This window comes from Camelus dromedarius, chromosome 3 (genome assembly GCF_036321535.1).
Source record: "Camelus dromedarius isolate mCamDro1 chromosome 3, mCamDro1.pat, whole genome shotgun sequence".
Lineage (NCBI taxonomy): Eukaryota > Metazoa > Chordata > Mammalia > Artiodactyla > Camelidae > Camelus > Camelus dromedarius.
This window is the reverse complement of record NC_087438.1, coordinates 50511343-50534278: the sequence shown is the minus strand read 5'-3', so window position 1 is coordinate 50534278 and position 22936 is coordinate 50511343. Positions and strand designations below refer to the sequence as shown.

Genomic DNA, 22936 nt, shown 5'->3' with positions numbered 1-22936 from the left:
TTTTTTTTAAACGGAGGACTGAACCCAGGACCTCATGTATGCTAAGCATGCACTCTATCACTGAGCTACATCCTTCCCCCAACCTTGTTCTTTTTAAAGGCTGCACAGTATTCCTAATATAAATATTTTTTACTTTGTTTAAGCCACTCCCCAATTGCCAGGTACTTAGGTTAATTTCGATTTTTCTACTCATTTCAATTATTTTCATTAATTCTTTACAATATATACAGCTCACCCTTTTTTCCCCCACTTACAATGAACTTATTTTTTAATACAGCTTTGTTGACTACTACTCAAGTTAATTTTCTATTAAATCAGTACCACAGTGTAGTGTGGGCTAAATAGTTTATGTGGTTTTTTTTAATCGACTATAAATTCTGGTTCCTTCTATTAGGAGGTAGGGTCTATGTCCCATCCCCTTGAGTCTGGGCAGACTCATGATGGCTTTGAGTAATAGAGGGGGCCAGAAGTGATGCTGTCCGACTTCTGAAGCTAGATTATTAAGAAGTCCACACAGTTTCCTCTTAATCTCACGGAACCCCCCCTCTTGGAAGCCAGCCACCATTCTGGAGGAAGCTCAAACCACAAGGAGAGTGTACCCGTAGGCGCTGTGAGTCTAGCCTCTGAATTGCCAAATCAGAGAATCTGTAAGCATAATAAGATGGCAGTGGTTTTATTCTACAAAGTTTCAGGGCGATTTATTTAGCACTATATAAATGAATCAGTCTACACAGGTCTGCCTGCCTAACTGAGGCAGGTGACCTTTCTCTCATCCCAAATCTTATTACTTCTATGACTTCTTGCTGTAAAGACAAATCCAAAGGTCTGGACTAGGGCCTCAAATTAGTCTTTAAATCATTGAATCAGCTCTCCTGTCCTCATCTATAAACAAGACAAAGTTACATTCTTCCTAGAGGGATGTGGTGAAAGAACCAAAAAAAAAGTGTTGAAACCCTATACAATCAAAATAGTCTGTGTGTGTGTGTGTGTGTGTGTGTGACTTTTCATTCAGCTAGCGCAACGATATTCAAATGCAAATCCCCAGTAAACTTGGGATTTAAAATTTAGTCAGGATCTCTGGACTTCTGCACCGAGAGTGTAAGCAGTGATTTATTTCAATTTTCCCAAAAGACTTCCATAGTTTGGCATTCTTCTACTTTTGAAAAATTATGAATAGCACATATTTACTTTAACACCCTCCATCAGGGTGATTCTGTGTTAACTAACTTTAACATCACATCAAGTAACCTATTTTTTAACAAATAAGAAATCAATTAAAGACAGATACAGAAGGGAATTAAAAACTAGAAATATGACTAAATGCTCTCACAATGGTTATATCTGGGTAATGGAATTAAAGAGTCTTGCATTTTTCTTTACCTTTTAGGGTCTTTTGCTGGGATGATAATTTATCACTTCAATACTTTCTGTTAATTAAGCTGGTTCAGTAAGCAATATAAAGACAGCACCGTACTTGCAGACTGGTAGCCAAACCCCACCCCCAGCACAGAACAGCGGGTGGCCTGGGCCCTGCACCTTCCTTGGCATCACCAGTTTGAAATGCTGTGCTCACTTCCCACAGGGCCCAATACCACCTCCCACTTCCTTCCCTGGTACCAGCAGACCTGCAGAAACAATGGTTTCAAGATAAGACAGCACCAACTGCTCTTCAATCCCCAGCAAAAGCCTCCCATGCTGGGAGGGCGCAGGCCAGGCCTCCTGCCCTCCCTGCAGAGTTGAGCACCTGTAAAGTTATGCCAAAGCCCTTCGGAGGGGCTGCTGCTCCTGTGCGACTGTCCGCTCAAACCAAACCCAGGGAGCCAGCAACCAGCGCAGAGTCCAACACGGTCCCACCTGCCGCCTCTCTGGAGCTGGCTTGTCCCTTCAGTGCCCAGTCAGGGGGTGCAGCCATCTGTCTCGGGCCGTCCTGTTAGATTGCTTCTCACAGGTAAGTGGCCACAAGCGCTGGTCCTCCTGCTGCCTGACGGCCTGCAAGGCTACAGACGGGCTCAGGCCATCACGTCCCTCACACAGAAAGGTCTGTGGGCAGCCCCAGGATGACAGATTGCCACAAGCCTCACACTGCCCCCACTCAGAACGTTCTGTCATCCTCCTGGACCTATCTGCCAATTTTTCTTTAACTGTCAAGAGCTGGTGTTTAATCGAGGCTCACGACTCAAAGTGTGGTCTCCAGACCAGCCGTGCGGGCATCACCTGGGAACTCGTCGGTCTGCAGGATCTCAGGTCCAGCCCTGCCCCCTTGCATCCTCAGTTTACTCCGATCCTCAGATGATGCAACTGCACGGTCAGGTGTAAGAAGTGCTATGCGGGAGAGCCCTCATTTAAAATGTAACATTTTTCTCAGGATAAAACCTGTTACCCTAGTCATGGTAGAAATTTTGCAAAAAGAGTTTTCCCTGGTGGGAAAAAGCATAATCCCATTTCCAGCAGAAAGACCTCATTATTCATGAACTCGTGAAAGGGGAGGGGGAGAGAGCGCAGCTCACTTTATTTCAGAGCCAAATCCAGGAGCATGAGAGTGAGGCTATTTCATTTTAAATCACCACCCACGGCTGCAAACCCTAATTGGGCCAGTAAATGGGATACAGAAGCCGACGGTGGGAGCTGGGCCAGAGCAAAGCACAGCAACACAAAACGAAGCGTCTACTTCTGTTTCTTTGCCTGTAGCAAGGAATCTCAACAGGGGACATCTGGCCACGTCTGGAGACACTTTGGGTTGTCACCAAAGGGGGCATGACTGGCAACTAGTGTGCTGGGGAGGTCGCTGAACATCCGACAAGGCACAGAACTGCTCCCCACAACCAAGAATTATCCAGTCAACAATGTCCCAAGTATCAAGGTTGAGAAACCCCGACCCAGAGAATTATCTGTTTAGTTGTTTTCTCTTCGCTCTTGGTGCCCCATCACCTACCGCTCACCCTGCCAAGAAACCCACTCCCAGTCCAAGGCCCGCACGCCCCTCGCTTAATGGCTTTCCACCCTTGGCTCAGAGAGGAGCTGGCCCCTGAGTGTGTGACAGCCCGGGACTGCGGAGCCTGTCCTTTCAGGAGGAAGGGCCCCGCATGTCCCTTGCTCATTAGCCATGCAGCGCAGGCCTTTGGTTACCCATTATACAATCCTGGGTTGCGGGGTGGGGGGGGGGGACGCTCAGCCATCCTCTCGCCCAGCTCCTCGGTGTATTAAAGGGGCTGCATCCTAGACGACTCGGCACACAGACCCGTTCCTTTATACCACGGAGGAAAAGGAGACAGGACTCACGAGGAATGCAGAGGAGAGAAACAATGGCACAGACCCCAGCGTCTGAAGCCCCCAGCAACTGTTGAATGGCAGTGCTCTATTTTTAGCTCAACTTTCCTGAAAAGGCTCTCTGCTTTCCCTTTTCTCCAATGCCCTGGCATCTTCTCCAACGGTTTTGGCTTCCCCTCTCCTCCAAAGGTTGCTGTAAAGACTCTGTCTAGGAAAGGGAAGCTCATTTCACAGAACAGAGAAAGACCCATCTATGGGCAGGGGACCATCCATCCCAGTTTGCCCAGAACTGGCCCAGCTGACATGCCTGCCTTGACATAATTACTAGAACCCCCTGCTCCCCATAAAGGTGTCTAGGTTTGGACGACGACTTACACTGTAAGCTTTCTTCTGGGGCATGCTATTCCCAGGGAGAACAAAGCTCCAGGCCTGGCATGATTCTGCAGAGCACAGTAAGCCACAGACCTGAAAGTTAAGCTCGTGTGCAATTATGTCTAGTTTGGCCCTTGCTGGTGACGTGCCAGCTGACCGACATTCTGCCCACTGGAAACAACTGGACGCCAATCAAGGGAAACCCAGAACTGGGCACGTGGCTCTCATCTTGTGACTCGACGGTCTCAACAGCCAGGTTACTGGCACAGACCATGGGAAAACCTGCTCTCAACCCACCCCATGAAGTGAGTTACACAGCAATTTCCAATTCGAATTCTGTCCATCCTCCAGCTCCTGACACCAGCACACATGAAAAGCTATTTCCATGTGGTGCACAGCACCGATGGAGCCCCTAGGCTCAGGGAGAAGGTAGCAGAAAAGCCAGGCCAGCGAGATGATTGACAGGCAATCCACTTTCACACCAGCAACTTCTACCCCAGACTATATCATCCAAAGTGAGCCAAGTCCAGATGGGCAAGGACTTACCTCACAATCAGAAGGAATAAAACGAAAACTCCTGTGGGTGCCCCCCTCCCCGTGTTTAATGATGACAGGTCTCTCTAGGACAAATAAAGACTACAAAGCAGGACACACGGTTGTATCTAAAACAATTGTTAACAATGGGATCCTTTCTCCCAGAGGATTTAAGTTCTAACTTTCCCACAGTGTACTCTGCCTTCTCACTTTATTACACAAGTATTTCTCCACATCATTCAAAATCCATCAGTTCACTTGAAGTTGTCTGTGGTTCTCCACTGGCAACATGAGCAGCAGTCTCCTATTCAGACTTCAAAAGGTTATGTGTAACAGAAGGTAGTAAATAAAGATGAAGAAGAAAAAGGAAACTAAAGCAATAAAACTTTAATGAAGACTCCACTTCCCAAAACAGTCTTGGTCACGGGTGTGATGAGTTTCAAACCCCTCCTTGAATCCTGCTGGTGTAAGTCAAGAGGGCAAGACTTAACCAAGTGAGGACAAGCTCCAGACGGATCGCACACAGGGGAAGAAACAGCAAGGCAGGCAGGGCCTTGGCGTCACTGCAGACAGCAAGGCAAGCTGAGGAGGAAGGAGCAGAAATGGTCCAACCACTGGTGCCTCTCCTGTGTCTAAGAATCTGTGCCTTCATGGACACCAAGACCCTCCCTCCGCCCAGCTCTCCTTCCCTCTCACCAGTCCCGCCGGCAGGGGATGAAGGCCTATCACTCTGGGCCTCAGCTCACTGTCTCCTCATCTGGAATGCTCCTTTTTCTACCTGCCAGGGACAGTGCTAAGTGCTTCACATGTGCCATCCCATTTTGTCCCAATGATGCCATCAGCTAGGCACCATGATGTCATTATTTCATTCTGCAGGAGGGGAAGCCAGAGCTGAATGGTAGTAAGTGACAGAGCGAGGGCTCTGAGACTCGGTGCCAGCTCCCCAGTCAGAAGGTTGGCTCTGGGAGGGGGAGAGTATATAGCTCAGTGGTAGAGTGCCTGCTTAGCATGCACAAGGTCCTGGGTTCAATCCCCAGTACCTCCGCTTAAAAAAATTAAAAATTTTAAAAAAAAGAGCCTAATTACCTCACCCCTCCACCCCTCCCCCCAAAAAGAAGAAGGAGGTCAGTTCTCTAAGGGCAGAGATCAACCCAAGAGACTCCTTTGTTGAATGAGCAGTTCCCTTACATCTCACCTCCTTCCTGGAAGTATTTGAGCAGGTTAACAAAGGTAGGTATGTTAGGGGAAAATGTATAAATACAGACAAATGAAATTAAATAAAGGAAAAACAAAAGCAGACAAGAACAATGAAGGCAGAGGTATATAAATACACCAAAACAACACATAAGCCCTTCACTAATTCTACAGATAAGCTCCAGATTTGGTCCTGTGCTTTCTGTCAGCCAAAGCAAAAAAACAGAGAGTGGATATTCATACACTCGAGTTACGGATTTATATCAGAAAGTCCTGTTGCCATAGAAATTATGTTGGAAACAATGTATGTGTCAGCCATCCAGCCTGACCAAAGGGCTTCTAAATGGGCCTATTTTCTGCTTAACTATTAGCTAAACCTGCAGGCACTGCAAAGTAAACTTGACAGAAGCATCTCTAGAAAGAACCACACACTTCCCAGTTCTTTTATTCAGAATGTGCTGGGTAGATTTTAAGTCACTGAGAGAGGGTTTAAATTCTCATCACGGTGTTCTCGCTCCTAAACACTGCTGCGATTACAGCTCTTTCTCTCCCCCTAGGTTAGTGCTCATCCTGGCACCACTGCCTTCTGACACTTCCAAATCCCTTCTTTGATCTCCACTGCTTCTGCACTTTTCCTTCCTTCATCTGTTTTTGTGATGACGTCTCAGCTTTGGTGATGACCAAGCACTGACTTGATAGCAGGCACCAGTCAACCCCACTAACTCACTGCCTCTCCCTGGCCAGACACATCACTGTTCATGATTGGCCGAAGACACTGTGCTAAAAAAAAAAAAACTCTGATATTCTTCGTTGTCCCAAATGTAATGGCTATACTGGGTTGAACAGTATCCCCCGCAAAATTCATGCGTGCCAGGAATCTCACAACACGAACTTATTTGGAAATGGGGTCTTTGCAGATGCAGTAAATTACAATGAGGTCACACCTGCTTTAGAATTAGAGGGAGGCCCTAACCCAATGACGGTGTCTTAGAAGAAGAAAAAAGAGACACTCAGGGAGAACACCATGTGACCGTGGAGCCAAAGATTGGAGTGATGCACCTAAAAGCCAGGGAACCCTAAGGATTGTTGGCAACCACAAGAAGCCAGGAAGAGGCCAGGAAGGAGCCCCAGGAGAGCCGTCAGACAGGGTAGCCCTGCCAGTACCTTCATTTTGGACGTCCAGCTTTGAGAACTGTGAGAGAATAACTTTGTTATATTAAGACACACAGTTTGTGTTAATTTGTTACAAAAGGAAACGAATACAATGGCTAAAATGCTTTACCCAGGAGACATAGTACCAAGTCCACAAAACTGACTTTCTAACTTGGATCCCACTGGTACAGGAAAGCACAAAGCCTGGGGTCCCACTGCCTGGGTTCAAGCCTTGACTCTGCCACTTACTAGTCCAGGGCCCTTGGGCAAGTTACTTAACCTCTCTGTACCTCAGTTTTCCCATCTAGAAAATTGGGATAATGTTACCAACCTCAGAGAGTTATTATGAGGATTAAATTGGGCGGTTGACACCAAATGCCGAGAGCGGGCCTGGCACATATAAGCACTAAATGTCTTTGTTATAATCAGCGTCACTGGAGGTGAAACTGACAGGAGAAGGGAGAAGCCAGTCCCTTCTTCTTAGAACTGTATACGCAAGGCCTGCCTCTCGTGGTCCTGTCCCCTCACAGCAGGCACGAGAAACCATGGGATGTCTGTCCCGGGGCTGTGCCCGGCAACCAGAGACCAGGGTTAAAATCAGGCTCTTCCACTGACACAGGATTGTCCAAGTGTCAATACTTCCAAGCTATTCTGCTGAGCCAAAATCTTCTCCTGTTAAGTAACCCTAGGAACTCTACAAACCACCCTGACCACGCATTCCAAATTCATCATTAAGAGACAACGACCTGGCTACACAGAATTAGACGCTGATCTTGTCATTCTCAGCTCATTTCTGACCAGGGAGCAGAAGAATGGCCAGCCTTCCAGAACAGCAAGCTGCCTGGTCCCGGCCCCACCTTCGCCAGGCACAATGAAGCCGGAACCCCCCCAACACACTTGCTTCACCTGGACTCCACGGCCCCAGCAGTGTATGAAAATGACCAACACAAAGGCAATTTTAAAAATTTAAAAAGAAATGACCAACACTCACCCTTCGGAAACAGCTTTCCCTTACCTTCAGTCCTTGCTTGTTCTAGAGTCTTAGCTCCTGCCACCTTTCACTCTGGTTACGAATCAGCACGATACAAACCTTGGGCTGCCAGTCACAACACAGCCAAACGGAGCCGCCAAGTCTAGTAAAACAGTAGTAACTCATTCCAAATGAACTTACTTACAAAACAGAAAGAGACTCACAGACATAGAAAACAAACTTATGGTTACAAGGGGAGGGGAGCAGGGGAAGCGGGGAGGGAGGTAAACCGGGAGTTTGGGATTAGCAGATACAAACTACTACATATAAAATAAACATCAAAGTACTACTGTATAGCACAGGGAATTGTATTCAATAGCTTGTAATAGCCTATAATGAGAAAGAATACAAAAAATATATATATAACTGAATCACTATGCTGTACACCAGAAACTAACACAACATTGTAAATCAACCATACTTAAATAGAAAATAAATAAATTTTATCCACTAAGACCTTGAAAAAAATAAAAATACTAGCATTCCAAATATGACTTCCAAGCATGACTGGGATTATCTAAATAACACCATTGAAATTGGTGGGAAATATTACATTAATAGCTTGCACTGAACATGTGTCTTCTTGGTACCAGACACCAAGCATTTTCACATAGATTAATTCATTCAATTCTGACTACTATTATTATCTCCATTTTACAGCTGAACAGCATCAATCAGGGAAGTGAAGACTTTGCCCCAGGTCACAGAGCTAACACAATTGACCCTTGAACAACACAGGGGTCAGGGGCATCGACCTTCTGCACCGTGGAAAATCCACATATAATTTACAGTCAGTCCCTCCATATCCATGGATTCAACCAACCATGGACAGTGTAGGATTGTAATGCTATCAAAAAACATCCACATGTTAGTGGATCTGACCAGTTCAAACCCGTGTTGTTCAAGGGTTAACTGTATTTGGAGGAGCCAGGTGAACAAACTAAAACAATATTCTATTTTTAAAACTCTATACACCCCAGAGAGGCAACCAGTTACCTCCCTCTGCACTACTCATAGAGCCCCAGGGCAACTTTTTGTGGATGGACTCATACTATTTAAATTACCAACCACAAATTAAACTCTCTTAAAAGTGACGCATAATGTAAACGAAGTACCACATGCTGGCCCTCTCCTGCACACCACCTGATGTTGCAAAGAAGTAAATCTGGCTGCAATTAGACATTGGTCTTTATCCTCTATGCAGAAGAGGAGGGTGTACACACGCCCTTGCAGTGGTCATCTGGAAGCCTAGCAGCCTGCATTCTGAGTTCTCCCTTGCACTCAAAGGTATTTTACCCTTCCAAGGCTCCTTCAATTCACTTAATTGAAAAGTAAGAGGTGTGTGGTAGATCCCCCAAAATTAAACACAGAATTATCACATGATCCAGCAACCCCATTTCTGGGTATATATGCCAAAGAGGTGAAAGCAGGGACTCAGACAGATAAATGTACACCTATGTTCATAGCAGCATTACTCATAACAACCAAACGGTGGAAACAACCCAAGTATCTATCCATCAGTAGATGAACAGATAAACAAAATACGGTATATACATACAATGGTATGTTATTCAGCCTTAAAAAGGAAGAAAATTCTAATATATGATACAATGTGGATGAATCTTGAGGACATTCAGCTAAGTGAAACAAGCCAGTCACTAAGAGACAGATACTGTGTGATTCTACTCACAGGAGGTACCTAGGGTAGTCAAAATCAAAGAGAGAGAAAGAAGGGTGGGTTCCAGGCAATGTGGGGAGGGGAGAATGGGGAGTTATTGTTTAATAGGAACAGAGCATCAGTTTGAGAAGATGAAAAAGTTCTGGATGTGGATGGTGGTGATGGTTGCACAGAAATGTGATTGCACTTAATGTCACTGAGCTTACACTTAAAAATGGTTAAAATAGGCAATTTTATGTTGTGTATTTTATGATAAACACATACACACAGAATAAGGGGTTTTAATTACTTCCATGAATTTCAAAACTTGGCCGCACACTGGAATCTCCTCTGGAGATTTTTTTTAATGTCTTTAATATTTTTTACATTTTAATATTCTAAAAAATATTCAGTAGTAAGAGGTTGGACACAGAAAACCCCCAGTGGGATGCACTGGGACCATCACTCATGAGACAATCATACCAGGAAATGCACCTGGTCTTCTTGGGGAATTCAATGTCATTGAACTGGTAGGGAGGTGGCAGCCCTGTTCCAGCCTGAGCAAGACAATACGAGAAACCTGACCAGACCCTGGACCCAAAAAATGGCTAGAAATACAGTTGAGAATCTTAGTGTAGAATTTAAAAGTGGATGGTGGACTTGAATGCAGGGTACCGGTGGCACTGACGATGTGGTCATGGAGGACAAGGTCCTTGTCGTTGGCACGTAAGATGGATGCAGTATTTAGGGATAAGCTGTCACAGTGTCTGCAGGTGGAACAGTATGGCAAGATATTAACACAGTGAAGCTGAGTGAAAGGGACGGATGTGCAAAGTATGGTTCTTTGTGGTTTTGAGGGTTCAAAAAATTTTTAACTAAAAAATATCAAAACCAAACAAAATAAAAATATCTGTGCCAGAGCTTTACCCCAAAACAAGTGAACAGAACACCTGAGGGATGAGATGCAGGGAACCAGTGTTTTCCTTGTGAAGCTCCCCTGGAGATTTTAATTAGCAGCCAGGTTGACAGCTATGAATTAGAAGAGCTCCTAACAGAGATGTGATATTATGGCAAGTGTAACAGTCAAAGATGTGCAGTTACCCAAAGAGGGTGGCCTGCCACTGATACCCAGCAGCCCTGGGAAGTCCCAAATGATCCCAGATGCCCTGCCTTCCATCCTTCCTTTTCCTGAAAATAAGTCACAACATCTCAACTCTGTAAAACCATGAGCTTTATCAACAGACTAGAAACAGCTACCTCCCCAAGCCTCATCTCCCTCTGCCCCATCGTTAAAAACAGATTTACCCTGTTTCATAATACAGTTTCCCTTTATGAAACATTCTCTTACAGCAGGGGCCTCAAAGACACTACTCTTGAAAAGTCTTTTCAATCTTGAGGCACCTACTATTCACTTGTGTTTTCATGACTTACACTTCCTAGTAAGACAAATGCTCAGACAGACCTGGAAGAATCTGGCCAAGGATTATATACTAGGATTCAGAAAATCGACATCTTGAAGATGTTGCAACTGAGAGCCAGAATTTTGCCTTCCAAGCTGGAGGAAGGGAAAAAAGAAAAAGGAAAAAAAAAGAAAGAAAGAAGAAAAAAAAAAAGGCTCACTTCAAACATGAGTCCCAAAACAGCCTGTGTCACAAAACTGAATCGGCACTGCCTTTGAGGTAGATGATTAAGTGATGAGCCCTTTTCAACACTAACAAGACTACACCAAAGAGCTACTCAAATAAGTGACTAAATTACCTCACCCCACACATATATACATACATTAGAACAGTTTTCAGCACAATCTCCTGTACCTCACACCCCTTTTGAGGTCAACACAAACCCATTTTTCAGATATAGGCGGAAGCTCAGAGAAGTCACCTACCATGTCACACAGTAAGTGGCACTTCCATCTAGGCCCTCAGATGCTAGATGCTGCCCTGGCCATTACTGCACCCCGGTCCCTCATCTTTCCAGGGTGACAATACTTCCATCACAACGCCTCAGTTTTACCATCTAACACAGGGGCCAGTAAGCCCACAGACTAATCTTGCTTTGTCTGTGCACTGGTCACAAATGTTTTCTTCCCAGTTTGAGTGGCTAAGGGAGCAAATGCCATCTCCAGTTGAAGGACACTCCAAAGCTTCTTGATTTTATATAAGGCTCTGGTCACACTTGACCCTGAAGGCATCTGGTCTGCAAATCCTGGGTAACTTCCATCACATACACAGGACCGAGGACTCAGAACTTCTTGTTGAATTAAAAATAATAATAATAATGAGTGGTCTACCTCCATAAGGCTCTTGAGAGTTCCCCTTCTCAGTCAAGAGAATAATCCCCTACTTTTAAGTCAACTACTTTTACTTCACTGTGGACACTACTTTTTGATTCATCGCCTTTTACAAGTCAGTTTCCCACACACTTTCCCTTTACCAATTGTGAAAATTTGGACCAGCTACTGCCCACCTGGGATTTTTTTTTCTGTCACCACTCCCTACTTCACCTTGTGTATTCTTAGGGTTTTTATCCCGTCTCTCCCCATCTTTATCTCAACTACAACAGCTAAACAATTATGTAGTCCTGGACCTCTCAACACTGTCTGTCAATCTCTGTCTCTTAATCTGTCTCTCACACAAGCATGTGTGTGTGTACTCACTTACACACACACACACACACACCTGGAAAATCAGATCTCCACTGAATTCTTCCAATAATAACATTTGTTTTTCAGACTCTAATTTTCTCACATCAAAGCTTATAACTAGCGGTAACATTGGATCTTGGACAACAAAGGGTAATTATTAGAGCTTTTCTCAGTATAAAAACATTTTTAGAGTAGAAAATTCATAGGAAAAAAACTTTTTTTGGGGGGGTTTACCCATTATCTCATTACCTAGAAAGAACTACTGTTGACATGTTGAATGATTTATATGCCAGACACTGGGGATACAGCAGTGACCAAAAGACAGTTGCAACACAGAAGGATCTTAATGCTATTCTAATGTTATCCATATTATTCTCAGAGTAATCAATGTAGTGTACTATTTTTCAAAACACATTTGCTGTAGTTTATCTGAAAGATAACACAAGGTAAAAACAGTTTCAAGAATATTCCCACCTTTGCCCTCAGTCTCTCTCCCCAAAAGCAACCTCTAAAAAGATGTTTGCATAACCTTCTAGAGATATTCATGAGGACACAGGTTAAGTCCACCGTCCCCGTTGGGCTGCTGGATCTTGTTTGTCCTACTCAACAGATCAAAGGTACACATTTTCAGAGATTTCAAAACTACTACAAAGAAGCCCATTGTTAAGTCCCAGTTCCTTCTCAGAGTTCACTTAATCAAATGTGAAAAGTTACAACGAGAACCTACTTTGAAAAGTAAGAGGTAAGCACAATCCCCTAACGTGCTGGTCAAGTCCAACTGACAACAGCAAATATCACACTGGAGAACTGACGAAGCAAGCTCTGGCACTGTCGCCAGAGTCAGTACCAAGGCAAGGAAAGGACTCACATGCCCCTGGTTCTCATGGATGGGTAACTGTATCTTTATATGTTCTTTTTAAATTTTTTTCCTTTGGAAAATAAATTAGTAGATACAGAACAAAAGTGAGAGCCTATTTGTATTAGCTGTGGAATGACCATTTCTTAGAAAAACTTGCTGAGAGTTCCGTAAGAGCACGTCTCTGGGAAGCCGCCTTCATGGATTTGAGAGGGGAAGAGCAGAGCTCAGGGGGTGGGTGAGTGGAGAACTCAGATCCCATGAGGCTGGATGACGAGGTACTGACATGTCGGCAGGCCCCTCACGCCAACCCTGCGAAGCCTGCCTGGGCAGCCCAGGGCAGAGGCGGAGGACGTGAATGTGACAGACATACCCCGGACCAAGGCAGGAACCAGCCAAGCCTGACTGGTCCCAGCGCTCCTTTTTGGGGGAAGTGAGGTGAAGAGGGGTCGATAAGAACTATTTGCAAGAAATTTGCCCAAATTAAAAAAAAAAAATCTAGTAGAAAGAGGGGGAGACAGAATGAATGAGTAATTTGAACATGGGGACAAGAGAAGCAGCCTAGACTCATTTCCAATGGCTCCAACATTCCAGTTATTCCTATAAATTGAGGTTCACTGGCCCATGAACCTGAAGTTTCACAATCTTTCTAGTGGCAATTAGGACTGAGGGCTGTCAAATGAACCCAGCATATTTCCTCCTCTTCCTCAACCTCCTTCTAAATCATCACAGCACTAGGTTGACCAGATGTTTGGAGGACCCAAGCACCCAAGCCAAACGCCTCAGTCTGAACCAGGCGTAAAGATAAACGCTTATTTCAAGTAGCTCCTTCCCGTATGGATAGTATCATGAACCCCTGGGCTTTCAAATGCACAGCAGTACCAACTTAATACTGAATGAGACAACATGATGCTTAGTGACTGCAGAGTGACAATTCCTCACCCAGGTATACTCACGACAACTCCACAAACACTCCTAAGATGACAAAAAATGCAGCGCAGAAATCCAACCCCCCATCCAGCTTTATTTGTTAACAATGAGCAACAGAATATGTTAGGCTTCTCTTTTTAAGTGTGTATGAACAAGGATTAATTTTATCTCCACCCAAATTGATAGATGGTCTCCACCTACATATAGATAACTGTGTTCCCTGAACATAGTTGAATACATGCGCTCAAGACAGCCTGGGATGTTTATGTCAATTGTATCTCGATTTTTTAAAAAATGTATATGGGGCCAGGATTTTGAATTCATTTTCTATTAAAAATGAGAAAAGGGTAAAGAGGTGGGGAGACAGGCAAGGGGCAGGAGTGATGAGGGTGATACCACTGTCGCCGCCCCCCTCCCCCATTCAAGGGCTGACTCTATGGGGACACATTCTGAACATGCATTGAAACATTTAACCCTCTGAGCATGCGCCTTGCCATCTACATTTTACAGGTGAGGAAACTGAGGCAGAGAGAAATTAAAATAGCTTGCCGAGGTTCCACAGACGGTGAAAGCAAATCCAAGCTCAACGTGAAATGTCTGCCTGGCAGTCAGACTCTGGCGATTACTTTTAACTTAACAGATAACAGAAATAAGTTCCTCATTGAGACAAACAGTACGGTGCAGGCACGTGAAGCCCTGTACTGTAACGACATCAAACATCTACTGAGTGTCTTCTAGGTACCAGGGCTCCAGGTTACCGGCTAGGCACAGAACCTAGCATCACTTAAGTATTTCAGACATGTTGCTTCAATCACATGTACATCAAGTCCATTGACATGGAGATGATAAGGAACTACATTAACACTACATAAGATTGAATTCAGACTGGTAATAAAATAAGAGCAGTGAGACAAAATTATCAGGAACGAATCTGCCTTAACTTGTGAAAAATGGTGTAAAAATGTCTTCAGAGATTTAGTAGTAATGGAGAAAAGAGAACAAATAAAAGTCATCCTCTTGAGGGATCGGAAGCAAAAAAATCATGGGACTGTCCTCCTATCTTTAATCAATAGAAAAATAAACAGATCTATAGTTTCCTGTAACGTGGGGATGACCTGAGTGCACTTAATCCTATCAAATAATATCTCTGCTAACATATTCAACTGTTCTAAAAATCGAGACTGAACAAACTTTAAGTTGCCCTGGAGGGAAAAAATGAGGGGAGAAGACATCTTTCAACCCTTACTGTCCAGGAACCCCTTGCAAGGATCAGAGTCCAGCGTGGCCAGGACTGGGACCCTCCCTTTCACACAAACAGGTTCCCCAGCTCACTCAGCCTGAGCTGAGCACCACCTGCCCCTAGAAGTCCTTGAGGAGTTGATGTCACTTAATCCCTAGTTAGTGGAGATTTGGGACTTTATCTTGTAAGTCACAGTTGTTTCCCAGAAAGGAAAAAAGCAACCTTACAGCCATACCAAAACAAATCCTATAAAATAAACACAAGCCTGTAGCAAAATCAATGTCGGGGTTTGTATGCAGTACATGTGTGTGCCCAAGTCAAACACAGAAGGAATTCTGTAAATAAAGCCATCGGTAACGCACCCACATGTTTTCACTTACCGACCTACAAGCACTGTGGAGAGGGTAATCAAATACTAGGGACGTGTTTTCACCCTTGCACTAGAGTGGTACATCGGAGTTGCCTGGACGGCTTATGGAAACTTTGCTCGGCCTTGTCCCCTCCAACCCCCCACGCTAGTTTCTGATTCCGAAGATCTGAGTGGGGCAGGGAATTTGCCTTTCCAGCAAGTTCTCAGGTGATGCTCTGCTGCCACTGCAGCCTCAGGAACTGCTCCAGGAAAACCACCGCACTGGCTGGAGAAACAGCTGTCAGCGCCTCTGGGCCCCCTGGCAAGAAGGGCCCTGCCCAATCCATGATTGGAAAATGAAGGGAGAGTCCAGTTAGAGTGAAGTCAAACCTGAGAGCCTGCTAAGAACTGGAAACATGGCATTAGCCACTTTCAACAAAACTGGGATGTCTGTCATGTGATGGCACTAAATCTCCAGTGAAATTTGAGAGGGAAAAATTGCCATTAAGTAGAGATTATGAGGAAAAGAGGGTAGAAGAAATCCGACCTCCTGCATAATGTAGTTAATATCCTTGCCCTGCTGTAACTACATCCTTTCTGATCTGTTCTTGAAGAACTTACCTTATGAAATGGCCTGGAGATAGCTGTCTGTCTCCCTGGCTGGAGTCAGCTTCAGCTCCACTGAGGCTCCATTCCTGCCTCTCTTTGTATTTGCCAGTTGCCATCAGTTCCATGATCTTCACCATTGTTTAGTAACTTCCAGCCTATCCTAAGCGAAATTACCTGACAAACCTACCCTTTCAAAATAATTCCCAAACCTACAGGCCTAGTGAAGGGGCCTCTGCACACCACACACGTCCCCAGACCTCACCCATCCTCCTACTGTCTCCAGCACCAAGCATTCCAACACACCCACCCTTCCACCAGCCCCCAATGCACTGCACCACTTGCTGATAAAATCTAATGACAAGTTAAAAAAAAAAGAAAAAGAAAAAGGGCCTCTCGAAGAACCAGATGCTTCAGTGAGAGACTAGATTAAACCACTCTCCTCAAGACAGCTCTAAGTGCCTTTTGTTGCCTACAAATAAAGGATTTCATGATAAATTCCTCTTTAGCGTCACTTCCCTTCCACAGCACTGACCCATACATCAGCCCCACCAAAACACCCACACAACAAATATGCTGGAATGCCTTGCAGGTTCTCCTCTGACTTCCCTCAAGGTCATGGTCACAACCTTCATGAAGTCTTCCCATGTGCCCGTTCAAATGCATTGCTCCCATGTCTTCACTTCCGCAGAACTTGGAAGTGCCCTAATAGAAGTGTAAGCATTATTCATCATCTTCCAGGTTCTCTTATAAGCTGTAATCATCTTAGTCATCTTAGTCATTTTTCCTCCATCCGTGATGTGTCTGTTGTACGCGTTAGGTGCTCAGTCAATTGAAATAGCTGCAACGTGTTTAGTGCAATGTGTTTAGCACAGGAGAAAACCCCAAAGCTACTCAGGCCATTAATGGCCAAGTCAGGATTTAAACCCACATCTACTCAACACCAAAGCTTTCGCCACTTCACTGACACCATTCTGCCTTTCCAAGGAGAAAAATAAAATAGAACTGTCAAACGAAAAAGTTTCAGCTCACTGGTCGGTCAACCCACTGCAAACTTCTGCCTGATTTCTCATCAACCCCAGACTTGAAGGGCATGGTCAGTATATGTAATAACGTGTATTTTGCAAATTATCCTATTTGGAATCACTGGAGCATGCTGCTCTATTATGGAAAAGCCTTTCTTTCATTTCGGTGCCTCACAGTGCAAGGGGATGTCTCTATACACACAAAAAATGTTTGGACGGAGCCTGGATGTACTCTATAAAAAGCCCATGTGTTCTTCAATGCTTTTCCTTGGGGGTAAAAAAACAAAATAACCTTTGGAGGATACCATGCATCTGCTTTCAAAAGAGACACCCTCCAATCAGCTCCCGGTTTCCAAAGTTTGATAAAAATCAAGACCAGCACTTGAAACAGACAGAAAATCAGGGCGAAACCCCTATGATGAGGCAGGGGAGTCAACGGCCGGTGAGAACAGGCTTCGGGGTCTGACACCACGGGCTTCCACCTCTGTCACCAGCCAGCTGTGTGGACTTCAGACAGTATTGTGGCTTTCAGCCTCATTGTGATAAGGGAAAACCACTGGCCCTCTCGAAGGTAGTAATGAGCAGATGACAACATCCAGCACTTGATAAATTCACAAACTCAAATTCCACACCCTAAGCCGAGCCCCTAACCTGCAGGACTTAGCTGACTCAGATCAGAAGTGGGGTGGCCTTTGTTTCTCTTTTAGTTACCGTGAAGACTTCATAAGCCCTCGATCTGCCTTTTCAATAAAATAAGCTGTTAAAAAGCTTATGGAATGGGGAGCTGAGGGGCAAACCAATGGTTCCCTAGAGAAAAGGCAGTTTGCTAACACCTTCAACAACACTAAGGTCTACAACAAACCCAGTATTACAAGCTTAGACTCTCCCAAACAAGTCATTTTGGCTAAAGGCATGTGTAATTACAGTAAAAGCCTACCAAAATAACACTTAAGCTGCTGACCTTAAAGATCGTTCTGAAAAGCTCCACCAAAACATTAGCACATGAAGGAGGGACTTGACTTTTTGCCTCCTGCAGACTGCATCACAGGGCAACGCTGCAGACATCCCTCTGCCTTCAAAGGAAAGCACTGATAGACTGTTAGAGCCAAGCGGTCCTCAACACAGATGGATTCAATCCTGTTTCATGCACCCAAGTTTAACTACTTCAGAACTTCAGTGTCTGGTACTGGAAAAGGGCTAAGAGGTTTAGTTGTGTTGATCCCCACCCAACACTCCAGCTACCAGGTGATTTAGAAATCTCACCATTCAGACAAGAGCATTTATCCAAAGCTCAGAGCATCGGCCAGAACCTCCCTCCCCCCACCGCAACACACACATACACACACTCACTCTGGGCTTACGTTGCACTTTTTAAGAGAAACAGTGAAACATTAATCGAAATGAGTTTTACATCTCTTATGAAAGGAAAGAAGTTCTGCAGAGGGTAGAAAACCACAATTCCTGCCACAGGCACACTGATGACTGACCCACAGGAGGCACTTAAATGTGGATTGGACCATCAGGGATGAGTGAAGTCATCTTAGGCACAAAGCCCCTCTTTGCTGTCAGTGGTCTTTTTAACTCTCAAGTAACTGGAACAAAACTTGTGACAGATCATGGTGGGAATGTGTTTTCAGAATTACTTTGGCAAATACATCACAGTCTGTTACAACAGCACCAAAGCTATTGGCAAAACATCCCTAAGCATAAGCTTCATTTAAATTTCAATTTGATGGTAGAAAGATACTCTGGTTGTAATATAATATTCTATTTATGTCTTCACCCTTTTCCTTTTTCCACATCTTCCCTGAAGAACTGTGTCAGTGAGCTTTGTTCTTTATAACGTCTCACACAATAACTTCACAGGTTGCCAGAGGATGTGGCCAACATGGAAGGAGCAAGGATTAAATGGAAACGGTCTATTTAAATTTAATTCAGCCCTCCAGGGTGTCCATCAGGAAGACTTCAGCTGCCTCTCACATCCAAAATCTGAGAAGGGAGCCTTCGTGGAGAACTCATCTTGAGAAATCCCTCAAGAACAACTGACTATGTAGTAATTACAGACACTCAGCCTCGTGGAGAGGAGAGCCATCACATCAGCCCCAGGCTGAGTTAATTTACTTTGTACAAGGATGTCTGACATCAATGGCAATTCGAGGAGAAGAGAGACGGCAGACTATAAGACCAGACCAAAAACAAGCTTAAGACAAACTACCAAAAAAAAAAAAAATGGTTTTAAAGTTCAGTCTCAAATACACTTTACTCAGAATGTATGCCACTGGAACGGAAATTACCACCAAGTATAGGGACTCTGGTTATCTTTACATGTTGGGAATAAAGCCTGCTTGGTATAGTTCAGGGTTTTATTGAACCTGTATTTATCAAACCCACAAACAAAAAAAAGCTCAGCTCTACAGTGTAACACAGCAAGTACAATCCTGCGTCCTTCTTCCTTGGCCTTCCTATGAAGAGCTCAAAGCACTATTTTCAGTCTTGTGTTAATAGAAGGCCCAGAAAACCAACCACCACCAGAAATTATACATTCTAATATATCATACTGTCTGCTTTTGCATTTAGAATCAGTTAGGTGGTATCTATTAACACAAAGGTGTATTCTACTAGATATCATTTTAAAAATAAACTATGAACATATATCATTCGTGAATGTGGTATCAAAATCACAGACATGTTTATTTTAAAGACATAACAGGTTACTGTATTAAAGCCTTAATATTTCAGGGTGGCCATAAACTGCAGGAATCAACAAATGCTTTCCTTTTTTTTTTTTCTTTATGATAGGTGACCAAAGAATTCCAGCACTTCATGAACTGGGGGAAGGTAAATGGGAGTGATTCCAACAAGATGGAGCATCACCCATTACACCAGACTCGTGAGAAAAGCTGGACGATGATTTCCAAAGACAGTGGTCGTGAGGAGTGCTCTTCATGCTTGTGGACCTGAACTCAACTGCTGCTTCTAGCGCTCTCTAAAACCACAGATGCATTCCATGAAAACCAAGCGCCATCACAGATGCCCAAGTGGGACCAGTGAAAATTTGGAATTAAGGCACTGCATTCACTGCAACTTTGCCCAGCATACTGAACCAGGGAAGGACAACACACTTAACAGATCGTGGTTTACAACGGGATATTCAAACCCATTTTTTAAATGCATACTAAACTAGTTTCCACACTTTGTGGTCATCTTATAAATTGACACAGTGAAGCTACCACATGACCTGGAAATTTGACACATAAAAGACTTTTACCAACCTGAGGATGGTTGACACCACCCTGGATGAGCACATCCCAACCCAGGGAGCTTTGCCATCTGTGTGGTTTAGCAACGTGCAAACTAAGGCCGCAAAGGGCTGCACCGGGTTAACTGTTAAATGCATTTCCCTAGAGTGCAGAGGCTGCAGCTGACTCCTCACTGCATGACACAGAAAAGGTCATATGGGAAAAAGAACTTCCCATCTCCGGTGCTCCATTCCAAGACTTGCGGGAGGAAGGGAAGGGTAACCAAGTTGACCGCTAACCTTTCTTTATCAGAGAAGACTGCGGCCCTCACAACCAGCCAGAAGCACAAAACATAACCCTGCATCAGGTTATCACCACCTTAACCCAAACCTGGTACCCTCGCCACCAAAGCCAGCCTGGGCAAAAGATTAACCTATGATCCTCGACCATGGGTCCAATGGCAGCGCCGACTCTGTTGAAAGAAAGGGCGCCAAGTTTCTGTTTGTTTTAAAGGAAATACTTCCTGGCGCATGTTTGGTAAAGACTCTGAACTCTGTACACGAAGCCACGTGGTTGGTGCTAATCTGGTTCTATCCACTCAGGATCCGCCAAAGCAACCTCTTTCCGAGGGCAGTCCCCGGCTGGATAAACGACACCATCTCGTTCAAGTCACGCGGGCTCCAACCGGATCCCGGAGAGCCCAGCGCCGCGTCGCGTTCTCGTCACAATCCTCCTGCGCGCCGCACAGACCCCGTGGGGCTAGAGTGGGGCGGGGAGGGGAGAGAGTGGGGCGGGGAGGGGAGAGACTGGGGCCGGCGATGTCTCTTTCGGCTGCAAGAGGAAAGGACTCCCACCTGTGGGGCCCAAACTGGTTCTTGCGGCCCAGGTGAAGTCCGAGGGAGCGGGGTAGGAGGAGACGCCAGCCCTTCCAGGGAAGCCGACGTTGCCACTAGCAGAGTGCGCGGGCACACTACTCAAGAGCCCACCTGTAGCCACAGCAAACAAACGTTCCTCCCCTTCTGAGTTGGAAGAGTCAGGTCCCTTACGCCACCCCCTGGCCCGAGCCAGCAACGGCCAGGAGCTCCGCGGGCTCCTCACCTGATACCCCGAAACCCCCAACTTGGTGTGTCCCCGGGTACAGACCCAGCGCTGCCTCGCGCCACGGTGGGGTGTGCGGGGTAGAAGACGGTGGTGCCAGCCAGGGATTAGGAATTCGTGGGGAGAGGGAAGGACGCCGCTCACTAGTTTTTGCAACTCTAGCTCCCAACTTTGCCAGCCACCCAGCTGCCCTCCAGTCCCCTCCGCGGCGCGCACCCAGCTCCCTCGGCTTCTCCAACGCCTTCCTTGGGGAGAAAGTTCCCCAAAGCCGGCGGAGCCCCGCGAGCCCGCTGCACTTACAGCCGTAGCGGGGTCTCTGCAGGGACGGCTGCTCCTCGTGAGGCATCCTGCGCGGCTCCGGGGGCACGCCCGGGGCGCGCCCCCCGCGGCTCCCCTCGCTGGCCAGGCTCGCCGCTCCGCGCCCCGCCGGCGCGCTCGTATCCGGCCTCTCTCTGTCCTCCCCCAGCGGCCCCCGATTTGGCGCCCCGCTCGCTCCGTGCTCCCTCGTCAGCGCCCGCTGCTGCCTCCGCGCGCTGACACCCGAGCAAAAGTGAACTCTCCTCCCTCGCTCGCTCCGGGCCGCCGCCGCCTCCCAGGCAGGTTTCCTTTCTCCTCCAACCCGGCCCCGTTATCCACCGTGGTGGGAGCCCGCGCCGCGGCGCAGCGACCTCTACCGCGCGCGGGGCGCAGCGCCCTGCCGCCTGGACCCGCCCCTGCCCGGCCCGTGGCTGCAGGAAGGCGCCGAGCGGGCCCTGGGCCGGGATCCCCTGCAGCTGGGGCTGGCGGCCACCCCGCCTAATTTTTCACTTGTGGAGCGTTTAGAGGGTGGAAGTGAACCTCCGCGGACAAGAGCAAGAAAAACCGCAGAAGACACAGGCAGCCGCAGCCGCCCAGGCTGTTGCTCAGTTACAGAAGGACAAACAGCGTGGTTCCTTTTCCTTTGGGGAGATGGCGCGCTGACTTTTTTTTCTTTCTTTCTTTCTTTTTTCCCTTCTAACGTTGCTTCTGTGACTCCTTGTCTACAAAATACAGGGTTCCCCTTTCATGACAAGAAACTGAGAGCGTGTGTTTGCCAAAGAGACGAGATAAACACTTCTCGTGCAACCACTCAACTCTGAGTCTTATCCGCTCACCTTTGGCCCGCTCCCCTCCCCCAAGTACAGAACTACCGCCCTGCCCAGCTGGGGTCGCACACCACAAAAACCTTTTCCGGCTAAGTTTTTAAGGAAATTAAACTGCATGTGGCAGTTTTAAAAGGTGGCTTTTTTTTTTTTTTAATGCAGTCACCTGGAGCTATTTTTCCCTTTGTGCCTCAGAGTGATAAGATCTGTAGGAATGTGTGACTTTTCTCTACCTGTGTCCTCATCTGCTCATCAAATGTGGCATGTGTGGGAAACCAGATGGCTGGCCAAAATAAAATAATTGGGGTAGAGTTATGAGATTATTTCGCTGGAGAAAGGGTGGTATAATGACACTAACCATTTCTAAGTCTGCAAAGATACAGAGAGAGGCCAGCTGTTTTCCATTTCATATGGGAGATGCAGTTCTCTTACCTGCTGAAACTCAGATTCTAGCCCCCACCTCGGTTTCCAGTTCCGTTGCTCTGGGCCGGGCTGAGAATCTGCATTACGAACACGCTGCCCGGTGATACTGACACTGCAGATCTGTTAGAAGGTAGGGACAAAGGATCTCAGTTGGACTCAGGGCTCAGTTTTCTGATGGGAGGGCAAGGGGATTCTCTCC

General features: G+C 46.0%; 1 protein-coding gene across 1 annotated transcript in view; it reads right to left on the bottom strand.

The window, feature by feature from the left end:
* IQGAP2 (IQ motif containing GTPase activating protein 2) overlaps positions 1–21845 on the bottom strand; it is a 264054-nt gene extending 242209 nt beyond the window's left edge. The window contains exon 1 of the mRNA XM_010975017.3: positions 21494–21845. Coding sequence (XP_010973319.1) covers positions 21494–21539 — 46 coding nt within the window. The 5' untranslated portion in view covers positions 21540–21845. The remainder of the gene's footprint in view (positions 1–21493) is intronic.
* Between the last annotated feature and the right edge of the window lie 1091 nt (positions 21846–22936).